Source organism: Chenopodium quinoa, unplaced genomic scaffold (genome assembly GCF_001683475.1).
Source record: "Chenopodium quinoa cultivar QQ74 unplaced genomic scaffold, ASM168347v1, whole genome shotgun sequence".
Taxonomy (NCBI): domain Eukaryota; kingdom Viridiplantae; phylum Streptophyta; class Magnoliopsida; order Caryophyllales; family Amaranthaceae; genus Chenopodium; species Chenopodium quinoa.
Window position 1 is genome coordinate 2,668,283 of NW_018743074.1, and position 13,084 is coordinate 2,681,366.

The 13,084-nt window shown below is 33.4% G+C and overlaps 2 protein-coding genes across 3 annotated transcripts; both read left to right on the forward strand.

Annotated features, from left to right (window-relative positions):
• The first annotated feature begins 35 nt into the window (after positions 1-35).
• On the forward strand, positions 36-4,142 carry LOC110731747. Of its 2 annotated transcripts, none has more exons than XM_021911646.1 (7): positions 36-337; positions 1,023-1,380; positions 1,467-1,560; positions 1,731-1,852; positions 2,037-2,150; positions 3,254-3,352; positions 3,597-4,142. In XM_021911646.1, the coding sequence occupies exons 2-7, from the start codon at positions 1,060-1,062 to the stop codon at positions 3,675-3,677; spliced, it is 831 nt and encodes a 276-aa protein (XP_021767338.1). In that variant the 5' UTR covers positions 36-337; positions 1,023-1,059; the 3' UTR covers positions 3,678-4,142. The 2 variants fall into 2 exon arrangements, with proteins under 2 accessions (XP_021767338.1, XP_021767339.1); XM_021911647.1 differs by having other exon boundaries at positions 38-337; positions 1,124-1,380.
• A 1,616-nt stretch (positions 4,143-5,758) lies between these two features.
• LOC110731749 (methionine adenosyltransferase 2 subunit beta-like) lies at positions 5,759-8,218 on the forward strand. The gene is made up of 6 exons (XM_021911648.1): positions 5,759-6,133; positions 6,492-6,651; positions 7,017-7,204; positions 7,518-7,641; positions 7,753-7,883; positions 7,994-8,218. The coding sequence occupies exons 1-6, from the start codon at positions 5,771-5,773 to the stop codon at positions 8,114-8,116; spliced, it is 1,089 nt and encodes a 362-aa protein (XP_021767340.1). The 5' UTR covers positions 5,759-5,770; the 3' UTR covers positions 8,117-8,218.
• The last annotated feature ends 4,866 nt before the right edge of the window (positions 8,219-13,084 follow it).

Genomic DNA, 13,084 nt, shown 5'->3' on the forward strand with positions numbered 1-13,084 from the left:
AAAAAATATCCATAAATTAAAAATAATGCAAATAAAAAAAACTGAGGGTGTACTCCATGAGTTGTGGTGAACCTCTTCAATTTTAACAGATCACAATAAGTCAATAATAAATCAATATGTGCACGAAAAAAGATATTTGTGACAAACAATAAAAAGATGAAAAGGGTAAAGTAATAGAGAAATACGGAGTAGGAAAGAACCGAGGCAAATGACTGGTAATTCGTAAGTTCGTTACATTTCTAGAACGAGCGTTTACAGAGGAAGAGAAACAGTGAACCCAAATTCCAAATTCTTCCAACAACATCAGAATCTCCCAATTTGTCGATTCTATAACTAGGTATGACTTTCTATCTCCTAAAACCCTTTTTCATTTCATGAAATTCAATCTCATATACGCAGTTTATTTGCAATGCGTTTTAAAATCTTGAGCTGGGAACTAATTTGATTCTGCTACCGTAGCGATTAATTACCGCATTTGCTTCGCATTTAATTTTTTTTTCTAATAAATTGTTCATTATTTTCAAATTTTCCCTTTTTTTTAACTGTATTTTGGGGCAAGAAATCACGCATTAAGATGGTGCAGAACAACATAAAGCAGCTGATTTTTCTGCTACAAATTCCAGGATTTGTGGTTGTTGCATTAAAAATTAATGAAAATTTGCGTAAAACATTTATTTGTTGGTTGATAAATTTATATTTTATTTGGGAAAGTCGTTTTCTTTCCTTTTTTGTGTGTAAAAATTTGCTGGGTTTTGTATTTGAGCTGCTTTACAGTGTTTTAATTGTTTGTATTTCTGGTGGATAACTGATAATTTTTGTAGAGTAGATTTTAAACTATTATGAGGAACTTGCAGATGTAAATTAATTTTAAATTGCCTTTATTTTCACAAAACAATTACAGGAATTATATGGTTTGATGATTCTGTTGCTAAAGCGTAGCTCTTTGTAGTTGTAAATGAGAATGAATATGATTTTACACTATGGGTGTCATGATAAGAGAACTTACTTTTAGCCTGCTACAGATATTTGATTGATTTTGCTATTAGTAAAGAGGAAAAGATGTTTTTGGGGCGTACCCACGGTCTTCCGGTGTATAGCTCACTGAATGATGTGTTGTATCCAGACCACGAATCAGAAGCAGATGAGGACGAAGGAGGAGGTAGCTCTAGCCAAATTTTATATATGGCTTCCTTTGACGAACTTGCAGAGAATTACATTAACTATGAAACTATCATATGGCTTTCAATATCGTTAGTGTTGGTTTTAGCTTGGGGAGTTGGGGCTATTATGTTGCTTTTTTTGCCCATTAGAAGATATGTGCTTCAGAAGGATATTTTTTCACGAAAGCTGTATGTTACGCCAGTTGAAATTGTCTACAAGGTAGAATTAGGTTGAACTTGTACATCTGGATAATTTTGAGGAGGGATTGGAAGTATATTTGACATTGCTGAACTTTGTTCTGACAGGCATCTAGACCATCGTATGTACCCTGTTGGAAAATGGTGACGACGGAGACACGAGTCCCTTTGTCCTTGGTGATTGATATAATTATAGAACAAGGTTTGAATTCTAAACCATGATAGTTTGATGTCCAAGAAATGCTTGACTGAGTATATATTTCTCCAACCATTCTCGCTTGAAGAAATGAATTAATGTTAATCCTCTATGAAGTCCCTGATTGTTTGCTGCTTTCATACATGTAGTTCACTTACTTTGCTTTATACATTTAGGTTGCTTACAGTCTGCGTTTGGTATACACACCTTCAGAGTGGAGAGTATATCTTGTGGTAAGGCTGCTCCTGTGGATGAACTGCAGATCCAAGGAGTATCTAATCCAGGACTTTTGCGGAAGGTATAGCACACTATCTTGAGTCCTTGTAACTGTTGTGCCTTTTACTTGCCTTGAGCCCCTATAACAAAAGAAAAAATGTCATACAATTTAGCAACTTTGTTCTCTTGCATGGTTTACATTGTATCATTATAACAAAGTAATGTTAAGGACTAAGTAGATGGATTTGTGTGTGTCCTATCAACAGGTAATTATAACAGAAGCTTCAAAGGTTATTCGAGATGCTGGAAAGAAGATGAACCTTATGTCATCTTTGAATCAGAGACTTGCTTCTTCAAGACCACCATCCAAGAAGTGGAAGGTATGTCAATAATGGGAAGATAACACAAGTGATTTAACTCAAAATCTTGAGAACTGACTCCTTAGAACTTTTCTTCAGCATCAATGAACATGATGTCTAGCAGGCTCTGCATTGCCTAATCTATGTAGTAATATATGGCACTAATTTTAGTAATGTCTCTTAATTGTCGAGTCCTTGTACACTCCAAAATCATTTTCTAAAGATCTCGTTTTCACTCATGTCACTGATAAATATGATAAAGTCAGCCTTGGTCGTCCACTATGTTCCAATTAGAGGGAACTCGAGAAGCTGGGAATATTTGTTGGAGAGAAAAGTTGTCCGGTTGTCCCTTTAAAAGGAATCAGATTTGTTACTTCATCTGCAATGTCTAATCTCATTTTATGTCCTCTTGTGAGGAAAATAAGACTCTTTTAAGGTATGGGTTGTGTGAAGAAGCTAGCTTGTGAAAGAGAAGTTCATAACAACTGTATCTGTTTGTTTCGGGGTGAAGATAATGCTTGAGTTTAGTGATCCTCAGCTCTACTATCTCCTGATGGGTGATGTTGCTGCGCATATACCTTCCTACACTAATCCCCTACCTTAATGACTCCAAACTTTTTTCACCCCACCCCACAAAAAAAAGTGAAAGAGTTTCGTTAACCTCATTCTCTGCTGTGATGTAACTGGAAGAAACTAGGGAAGATTGAAGAAAGTTGATGCACATCGTATATGGTAATATAATAGGAGAATTGTCTCATAAGCTAAAAGTTAAGTGATTTTTGTATTTATTGTCATTAGGTGAGTTAACTTTCTTTGTGGGATTCATCAAAATATCAGAGTTGTAGTATGCTTACATGCAATCCATAAATTGAAAATGAGGGAAAGTAGGAGGGTAGGATTTAGTGAAAATCATGCTATTTGAGGCAAATGATGGAGAGTGATTTAAATGGATGTGTGAAGCAATCAAGACTAGTCAAGTTGAGTTGCTATGGTTTTAGATGACTGAATATGTTTTAATGATTAATTTTGCTTATGAACAATGACTGGAAAACTGGGGTTATATGTAATATCCATGAAAGTTGGCTTCTTCTTACTATATTTGCGTTTTTTATGTGCTATTACAGGCTGAAAATTCTTCGTCTATTGTGCCTACGGAGCACAAAGGAATGGTTTCTGAAGAGCTGTTTTTGAGTAAACTGGACGAAGTGGATCAATCTGTTAAGGTGTGTAGTTTCCTTGATCCCCTATCTGAAGTTAAGATGTAAGTGATTTGAGTTTGAGGATTTACACTATCAGATTTGAAATTGCCTCCAGTAATTTGGCATCATTCCATGATATCTTGATTTTGTCTAATTGTTTGGGTTGATTGACAAGATGATATGCTTGTTCACTTGCTTCAGTAGTTCTGATCAGTTGTGCATATTCTACTTTTGAGTTTACCCTAATTCTCCTTTCCCTGATAACCAGAAAATTGAGTTTCTTATCGACAAATCCCGAATCTCACCAAAGTTAGCTGAAAGATGTGAAGATGTTGCTCCGAGTTTGTAAGCTTTCCTCATCCATGTTCGGCCAACTGTAAGTTGAAGAGAGTTAAAAGTGGAAGGTGTAACCAATCTTCTGTGTTTATTAACGTTGAAGATCGTTCTTGCAGCCTACAGGATGTCAGATAGATACGAGTATACGACTTGTGTCTGCACTGTGTATATAACTATATACTGGTACATTATTGTGGCTTATGCCTTTACACAGGTTTTGTATTAATGCTTATCGATGTTTACACCACCAGGCATAGATGAGCCTCAATTGTCTATCAACTAGTATAATGATCTACTTTGTCATTATAGTGTCTTACTCGCTTTATATCATGAACAATCCAGAAAGTCCGCGTATCCATGGTTGTTTAACCACTCGCTTTATTCCATAATTATTCCAGAAAGTTGTAGAATCCCCGGTGGTTTCACCCTCTTATACCACGAAGTTAATGTTAAGTTAAATGTTTAAGTTACAAGTTTACAAATGAATTTTCATCCCTGTTCTAATGTTACATCAATATTACACAACACCACAATTCCTACAACAAGTCTCATTTTACTGAAACCAAAAAAAAAAAAAAAAAAAAAATAATCCTCAATAATAATCTGATTTCTCTCGTATCTTGTTTACATTTCAAGATTAATCACCCAAATTGTTTTTTATTTGCTTTCAATCAATCAATCTCCACTATTATTGGCTTAATCTCATTCTTTACCATTAAATTCATTTACTTGTGCATTTGCTAAGTCCAGTAGTTTCCATACAAACACAGAATTTTCTAAGTATAGAAGAAAAAATAATTGAGCTATTTTTTTTTCTTAAAAGAAGAATGGAGAAATCAATGGCTAACCCATTTAACCAATTTGACAAACTCATCATCTGAATAATTAAAAAAATCCTGCGTATCTTCAAAATATAATAATTTACATAAACCCTAGATTCATCATATAACCAATCAACCATTAGAAATAAACATCGAGAAAAACAAAAATAAAAAAAAAAAATCATCAGAAGATTAAACTGCAAGATAATCATATAAATTATCATATTGTTGGTCTTCAAAGTGTTGCAGTAAAAATCTCATCAATTGATCTCACATATATAAAAGTTTATTTTCAAAATCAAATAAAAAAATCACAGAAAAAATTTTCGAAGAGAAAACGTTGAGTTTAACTGGAAATAAGGGTAGTTGCTAATTTATAGGGTGGTTAGTTCTTCAATTCCAGGGTTTTATGAGTCGTACGCCGTCAAATATTCATCTCTTTATTTTTGCTTTATTATTCTGGTTTTGTTTGGGCCAGATATCTCTTCTTATTGGGCTTTTACTGGACTAGGCCTAATTGATTCTATTGGGTTTGGATGATGGTCTTTTGGATTTAATTTGCACTTTTGTAAAATACTTAACAAAATTTTTAAAAAGCTTAAAATGTTGACCATCAAGTGTGATAAAAAAGGTTAAAATGTTGATCGTCAAGTGTGATAATGATAATAATTGTTTAAGGCAATTGTTAACATTGGTTTAATTAAGGATGCGTTTGGCAAAATATAAATTTAATAATTTGGTTCAACACCAATTTACAAAACATGTTGAAATAAATATTTATTTTATTTGTTTCGGGTCAAATTCGGATTCTCCATATTGCGATGAGATATCAATTTGCTAACATATTCACTAATAGTCTATGATATATATAAATTTGGATTTATTTAGCGTACAAATTTCTCTCGCTATGTTTTACCAGGTGAATAAGTGAAAACGGAACTACATTTTATCATAAATTTCGAATACATTTTGTCGTAGATTATGGATGTATTTCTAAGTACAAAATTTCTTATCTTTTTGTAACATAGACTAGTAATATTGTAATCTTCTAAAATTTAGGTTAAAGGTTTATCATTTTTCATTAATTCTCAAACTCTCATTTCAACATATCACAGTAAGACATTATTTACTCTAAACCCTCAATTTTCTCTTTACTTTGTAACCATCTCTGCAAACCCTAAATTTTATCTTTACTTTATAACAATAGTTTAATCCTCAAACTCTCATTCCAACATATCATAGAGTATTGTCGCACGGAGAAAGCGTGTGTTAAATTAAGTTTGAGATGAATATATTACTCTCATATTCTAGTGGTCCATTAATCACTATCGTACCACCAATTCCAGAGTCACAATACTCACAATCACAAATTCCACAGTCGGAAAGTTTTCGTCCACGGTTCAGAAAACCAACGTATTCATCGAATATGAATAAGAAGAGAATATTGGTAGTAGGAGGAACAGGGTATTTGGGTCAGCATCTTCTCCAATCATTTGCAAATCTCCAAGGATCATCTTCTTATGATCTTGCCTTCACTTATTGCTCGACCCCTCCTTCTGATTTGCTTCATGCTCTTCCTCAATCACACTTTCCCCTTGATTTGCGCATTGGTGATGGGTTCGATTTCATTACCGATACATTCGGTCAGGTAATTCATAGGTTGAAATGTTGAATCTGATTTAATGGTAATTGTTTCATTATTTCTGATAATACCCTTTTGAATTTCTTGATTGTTTTTGTATATGAGGGCAATTGTTGGTTAATTGTTACAAACTATACCCATTTGGATTTGTTTGTGTTATTTTTGGCCAAGTTCTAGATTGTTGATTATGATTAATTTTATGTTGTGTGGTTGTTGTTTAGTGGAATTCCAATTTAATTTTATGATACCACTCATTTGAATGTTGCTTCAATTTAATTATGAATGAATGTGATATTATTTGTTGTAAATATTAACAAGAATGAAGTTTTGGTTGATATAAGTTGAAATGATATTGATATGGCAGCCAGATGTAGTTGTGAATTGTGCTGCACTCTCGGTACCTCGGGCTTGTGAGGCTGATCCTCTTGCTGCTATGTGTATTAATGTGCCAAAGTCTCTTGTCAGCTGGATATCGAGTTTTAAAGAGAAAGAAACTCTCTTGATTCACCTTTCAACTGATCAAGGTATAATTTAATCTGGTTTTATACTCAAATTCTATCTGCTGGAAAGGATAAAAAGTACCCGGATTCCATCAAACCGGTTTTGGAAATTTTCATTTGCTAGGTTTTCTGGGGAATGTGAATGATATTACATTTTCTTGTATATTTTTGAATCAACTGTCTAATTTTTGTAATGTTGGAACTTGGCTATTGCCTTTTAAGTTTTAATACATAACTTTCTTAGTTGCGTTAAAAACACTGTCAAATTTTTGATGTTTAGTAATGTTCGAGTTAAAAGGGGTATGCTACTTTTATTGTTCAGCATTGTTAGGAGTATGATGGTATTGATTGCTCCAAGGAATTTTTTTCTTGATATCTCTAGTTGTCAGTTTATGAAGGGACCAAATCCTATTACAAAGAAGAAGATAAGACTTTACCAGTGAACATTTATGGGAGATCAAAAGTGGCAGCAGAGGAGTTTATCAATTCACATTGTTCAAACTTTGCAATCTTGAGGAGTAGTATCATCTATGGGCCGCAAACAGTATCACCTGTCCTAAAGTCCCTTCCCATTCAGGTATAACACGGAGTTTCATATGTTATTATGTTTTTCATTGACTGGAATTTCACTTTTTGAATAATCAACATGTTACTCAAATGAAACTTATTTGTGATAAAGATGTTAGTAATGATTATACTTCTTAAGTGTAAAGGGGCATTTTTGCAAGGCAGTAATTAATAAGAACCTGTGAAGATTTTCCATTAATTTATTAATCTCTGATGACAATCACAAACTTTCAATACATATATTTCCCTCAATATCTATTTGGACGTGAGACTATTGTGGAAATAATGTTTCTTATTTTCGTTTTAATAACGTTGTGATACAGTGGATTGATGACATACTATCTAAAGGAAACAATGTGGACTTCTTTTTTGATGAGTTTCGAAGCCCAGTGTTCGTCAATGATGTAGTGCGTGTTATTATAGCTCTAACAAAAAAATGGGTCATAGGTGAGAAGCTTGTTTTCATTGATTCATATGCTTTGGAGGAATCCCTATAAAATTTTCATATAACTTAATAAGTTTTAAAAATTAATATTGGCAATTTTTTTGTATAATCAGATGGCACGCCAATGCAATTACTATTAAATCTTGGGGGCCCGGATAGGGTTTCCCGTGCTCAAATGGCGGAAGTGGTAGCGGAGATCAGAGGATATGACACCTCTCTGATCAATCACGTGTCTGCATCATCGGTTGGTATTCGGAATAAGATTACATTCAATTTCCTGGTTACACTCGTATTAAATTTTTTTTATTGGATTCATGTTTTTAATTAGATAGTAAACGAATTATTATATTTCAGGTTGATCGCGGTGTGAGATCACCGGCAGATATATCCATGGACATTAGCAAACTGGTTAACACACTCAATATAGCTCCTATTTCATTCAAAGATGGTGTAACTTTGACACTTTTAACCCATTGACTAGTCGACGAGTTTGGAAGATACATTTCCATGTATTTGTTTATGACATTTTGCTCTTTTCATTGCCGAAACTATAAATTATCGTTGATTCATATTTTTTAATGATGTTTTTTCTGCCTAAGGATATGCGATAAGTCTATCCCCAGACCTAAACTTATATCTTAGACTCTGTACATCTACTTTTAATTACTTTTTCATATTCACACATTATTCTAATAATCACCCAAAAAATGCAACACCTTATGGATTTTTGTATTGTCTTAAAATGGGGTTTGGTATCCAAAACTCCATTTAAGATTACTAGTAGTCTTTCCAAACAATACCATTAGAGTTTTGCTCAAGACTCACCTCCAGACTCTATAAAATTATCACCCTTATTTTGTTATAAAAGTTTCAAAAGGAGAGGAAACACTAGTTTTTATTTCCTTTCAAAGGTTTCACAATTTGAACAAGTGTCTAAGCTAACCCTATTTTGTATTGATGAGACAATTTTATAATTTGCATGCTATTGGTTTATTTATTTTTAACAATAGGTTTGTTGGGTGAGGGATTTATATGATGAAATTGATGGTGATTTGGCAAGTGAGGTTGTTCCATTGCCCTTATACCCTAATTTTTCTTTTAAAGTGTTTAAAATTTGTTGACACATGCTTTTAATGGTTTTTTTTTTTTTTTTTTTTTTTTTTAAGATGAATTGGATATTTTGTATTAGTGTTCGTTGGATATATTTTGTATATATTTAAGCTTATATTTTGAAAGTACAAATAGCTAAACCCAAGATTATTTTTATAATGGTTAGTGATTTTAAAATGGTGTAGATGTTTCCAACAGATTATAATTATTATAATCATTCAAGACTCATGTTATTATAATTTAATACTAATGAACCTCTATACCTAGCATATAATAATACAAACCATAAGTGCAGTGGCGGATCCAGAAAAAATATTTACCGGATCAAATACGTTAGATAAATTTTAATGGGGTCATTTAGTTAAAAATATAAGCAATTTTTATAGGAAAAAAAAATTAATTTGATAAGAATTTTTTTTTTTCATATTCAACGGCCCTTGCATCCGCCACTGCATAAGTGTCGTGTGTCCCCCTTCTTTCTCCCTTTATTTTTTTACTACTACAATAATAATAATAATAATAATAATAATAATAATAAAATAACTACTTTATTACTAATTCACTACTCGTATATGCTTCATATCCCCTAAGCTGTAGGTTCTAATGCAAATGAATTTAATACTTTAACGAAATAATTTTTCAAAATATAGACACTTGGGATTTTGTTATATGCGTTTCAATTTTTCGTTTCCTAATATATAATTTTTATACTCCCTCCATTCCTAAATAATTGATAAACATGTCACTAGTTTGATCTTAAATATATACTCCCTCCATTTGGTAATAATTGCAACACTAGGTGTTGCACAAAGTTTTAGGAAAATTATAGGGTGGGGCATAAAAGAGAATTTTATAATATAAAATATAGTTAGTGGGAATATATTTAATTATTAGTAGGAGAGGTAAAAATTTATAATAATAATAAAAAAAAATTAAAATTAAAAAAAAAAAAAAAAAAAAAAAAAAAAGTGTAAGAGGAGTTGGTAGGAGAGAGAAATAATATAATAGTGTTAGGTCATTACTAAATAACGAAGTGTTGCAATTATTATAAAACGGATGTAAAAAGAAAATGTTGCGATTAGTACGAAACGGGGAAAGTATGATTAAATATTAGTACAAAATATTAAAAAGTTGATATTATGAAACTTTATATTAATACTTATTTATCATATGAATAGTAAAAAAGTCAAATATGTCAATTATTTAAAAACGAATGGAGTATTATTCTGCAATACATAGCTTTCGTACGCATTTGAAATAGGATAAATAAAACTATTAAGTGTTTTTTTTTTTTTGGAAGAAAACAGGAGCCAATATTATTAACTCAAAGCAAGTTTATCCATCATTACATAGGTCGAGATATCCCGGGGGCTATGATTTTCCAAATTATATCCTTTAGACCACTCTCAATGGTGAGCAAAAAAAAAATGCTTGCTCACTATCCCTCTACCCACTTTCTCTCTCAACAAATCAGTTTTGCCCATGGGCAAATTTTTTTCACAATTTGTCTCCCAATGGTGAGCAAAAAAATGCTTGCCCACCACTCTCTCTCTCTTACTTTTTCAATACCCCACCATTACTTTCTCTCTCCTACACAACACTTCTTTATTTATTAATTTCATTTATATTTTAATAATATTACTCCAAATAAATAAAAACTAGTTTAAATTTGTGTAACTTATTTTTTTTATTTGTGTCGTTTTTATCGTTAAAATTTGTCGTTAAATTATGTACGTTAGATGAATAATTGTAAAAAAAGCTCAAAATTTCGTAAATGTTTATATTTATTTTAAAAAGCGGTACATTACTAGAAACCAATTACATTTGCAACGTCATGCGTAATTAAACTTAGGGAATAAAATAAACAAAACAATTAAAAAATAACCCGACTGCGTACGGAAAAGTAGGTAGGCCATAGTACTTGGCCTTATTTAAGTCTAGCTAATTTTTCCCTAATTACTTGGCCCGTATTGTAACCAAATATGTTCGACTAAATCACGTTTCAGAGATAGATGAATTTCTCTATCACGGAGGGAAGCTTTTCGTTGTAGAAATGCGTTAAAGTCAAAGTTGGTAGGTCGGCCTACGTTGAATTCAAACGGTGGCGTTGTAGACGTTGATGCTGGTGTTAATTCTTGTTGATCTTCTTCGTAGAAGCTTCTTAGAACTTCGGCTCGAGTGTAGTTGTGGCGCTCATCTCAACAATCATGTTGTGCATAATGATACATACTTTCATTATGTCCCGCAGTATGTCCTCCCGTTGGTAATTTTTTTTTTTTTTAATAAATATTTTTTTCAGAAATTGAATTACAAAAATATAACCGTTGCAACAGCTATATTTTTCCAATTGGTCAAGAACCTGCACAAGCCACGTGGCGAGCAGCCATTCGTCAGTGGACTGACGCGCGTCAGTCCACTATCTTATTTTTTTAAAAAAATTTCGCTAATCAAAACGCTGCGTTTTGATTCGGTCTTCTGCTGGCTGCCCAAAAACGCAACGTTTCATCTAATGCTGGCCGAATTTTTTTTAATAGCATCATCTTTTACATGGGCCCCACAAGCTTACTATTCATCCAATTTTTTGCCCAACTCTTGGGCAAATTCACAAATGCCCATGGGCATATTAGCTTTTGCCCACCATTGCAAGACCACTTCCACCAAAATGCCCATGAGCATTCTATTTTGCCCACCATTGTAAGTGCTCTTAGAATAGAATCTAACTCAGTACAAAAGATCATTGATTTTTGCAGCTTGTTCATATTCATTCACAGTCTGATTCCACTACCACATCACTCAACAAATACCTCCCTCCAAGTCGCAGAGCCATCACAATGCCCTTAGCTTCTGCAATGACAGGCTGCCACTAGGCCTTCGAACGACGAATAGCAGCAAATATCACATCACCACCCTTATTTCTTGCCACTACACCCAACCCCACATAGCCTTTTGTACAGCATCAGCGTTAATTTTGACCACACCAGACGAAGGTGCACACCAAGAACGCTATTGATGCACTCTTTTGTTGCCAGGCCTCTGGTAGATGCATTTCGCATATTTAACCTACTTATCCTCTAGCCTTTCCACTCTATCAATGATCACCGAGTTAGGGAAAAACTTGTTATCGAATACCTTATTATTCCTCTCAGCCCACACACATCATGCCAAAATAGCACCCTTGCGCACAATTTTGCATCAATGTTAGACCAGTTTGCAATTAGGTCGCACATTGTCTTACTACCCCCATCCCTCATCATAATTGAGCACAAAGTATCCTTTCACAGAGGCTTAACTCTCCTGCAATTATCAAGGAGCTCTCAATCTCACTATTGCACCACGGGCAAGCAGCATTATCAAGGATGTGGCGACGCACCAATTCAGACCTGGTGGGAAGTGTGTTCGTGCACAATCTCCACAAGAAATGTCGGATCTTAGGAGAGACGTCCAGACCCAAAAGCATGGTGAAAATTATCAAGATTACATCCTTTACCCAACATGTGCAGACCAAAGTTGTATGCTATTAAGTATTTAAAGTTGCGTTTCAATGGTCATCACTCTTTCCTATTCCTTCTAAATCTTCATTTGTTCTCAAAGGAAAACTTATAATAAAATAAAGGAAAAATTGCCAAAAACTTCTTATAATTTCTTTTGTGGTTGTTAAAACCACCTTATAATTTTTTTTATTTTTTTTATTTTTTTTTGTAAAAACACATCTATAATTTTTTTTTGCGAGAACGCACGTCATCTCGGTACCTGACAATTAACCTTGTATTGCGGCGTTGACTTTGTCATGTGAGAAACACGTGATCCCTTAAAACCACCTTCCATTACTTTCCCCCCCTTCCCTTACCATTGCCACCCTCACCAACTCCCTCACCACTGCTACCCCACTAGCACAACTCACCGTCACCACCACCTCATTGCGACCAACATCTCACACACCCTCCCATCCCTCGAAAACCCCACCCCCGTAAATTCACCCCATCCACCTAAAAAACTCACCCCACCTCCCCTATCCCCACCCCCTTCTTTCATTAAAGCCCAATAGGGCATGCACATACTATAAAAAAATTCCCAAGATTTTAGAATCAATTATTCAAATTATAATGAATTAAAATTGCACCCATTAATTATAATCAAATTAAAGAAAAAAACACAAAATCAAGCATTTTGCAAACCCCAATTTCACCAATTTACCTATTAATTAAAATTGAAAAATTGATAACAATCAATCAATTAAAACTATGAAACAAACCGCAACAAGTTCATAATATCTTTGAGGGTGTTAAAAAAAAAAAAAAAAATCTTTGAGATTGCTTTCATCCAAAAGGTCTAATA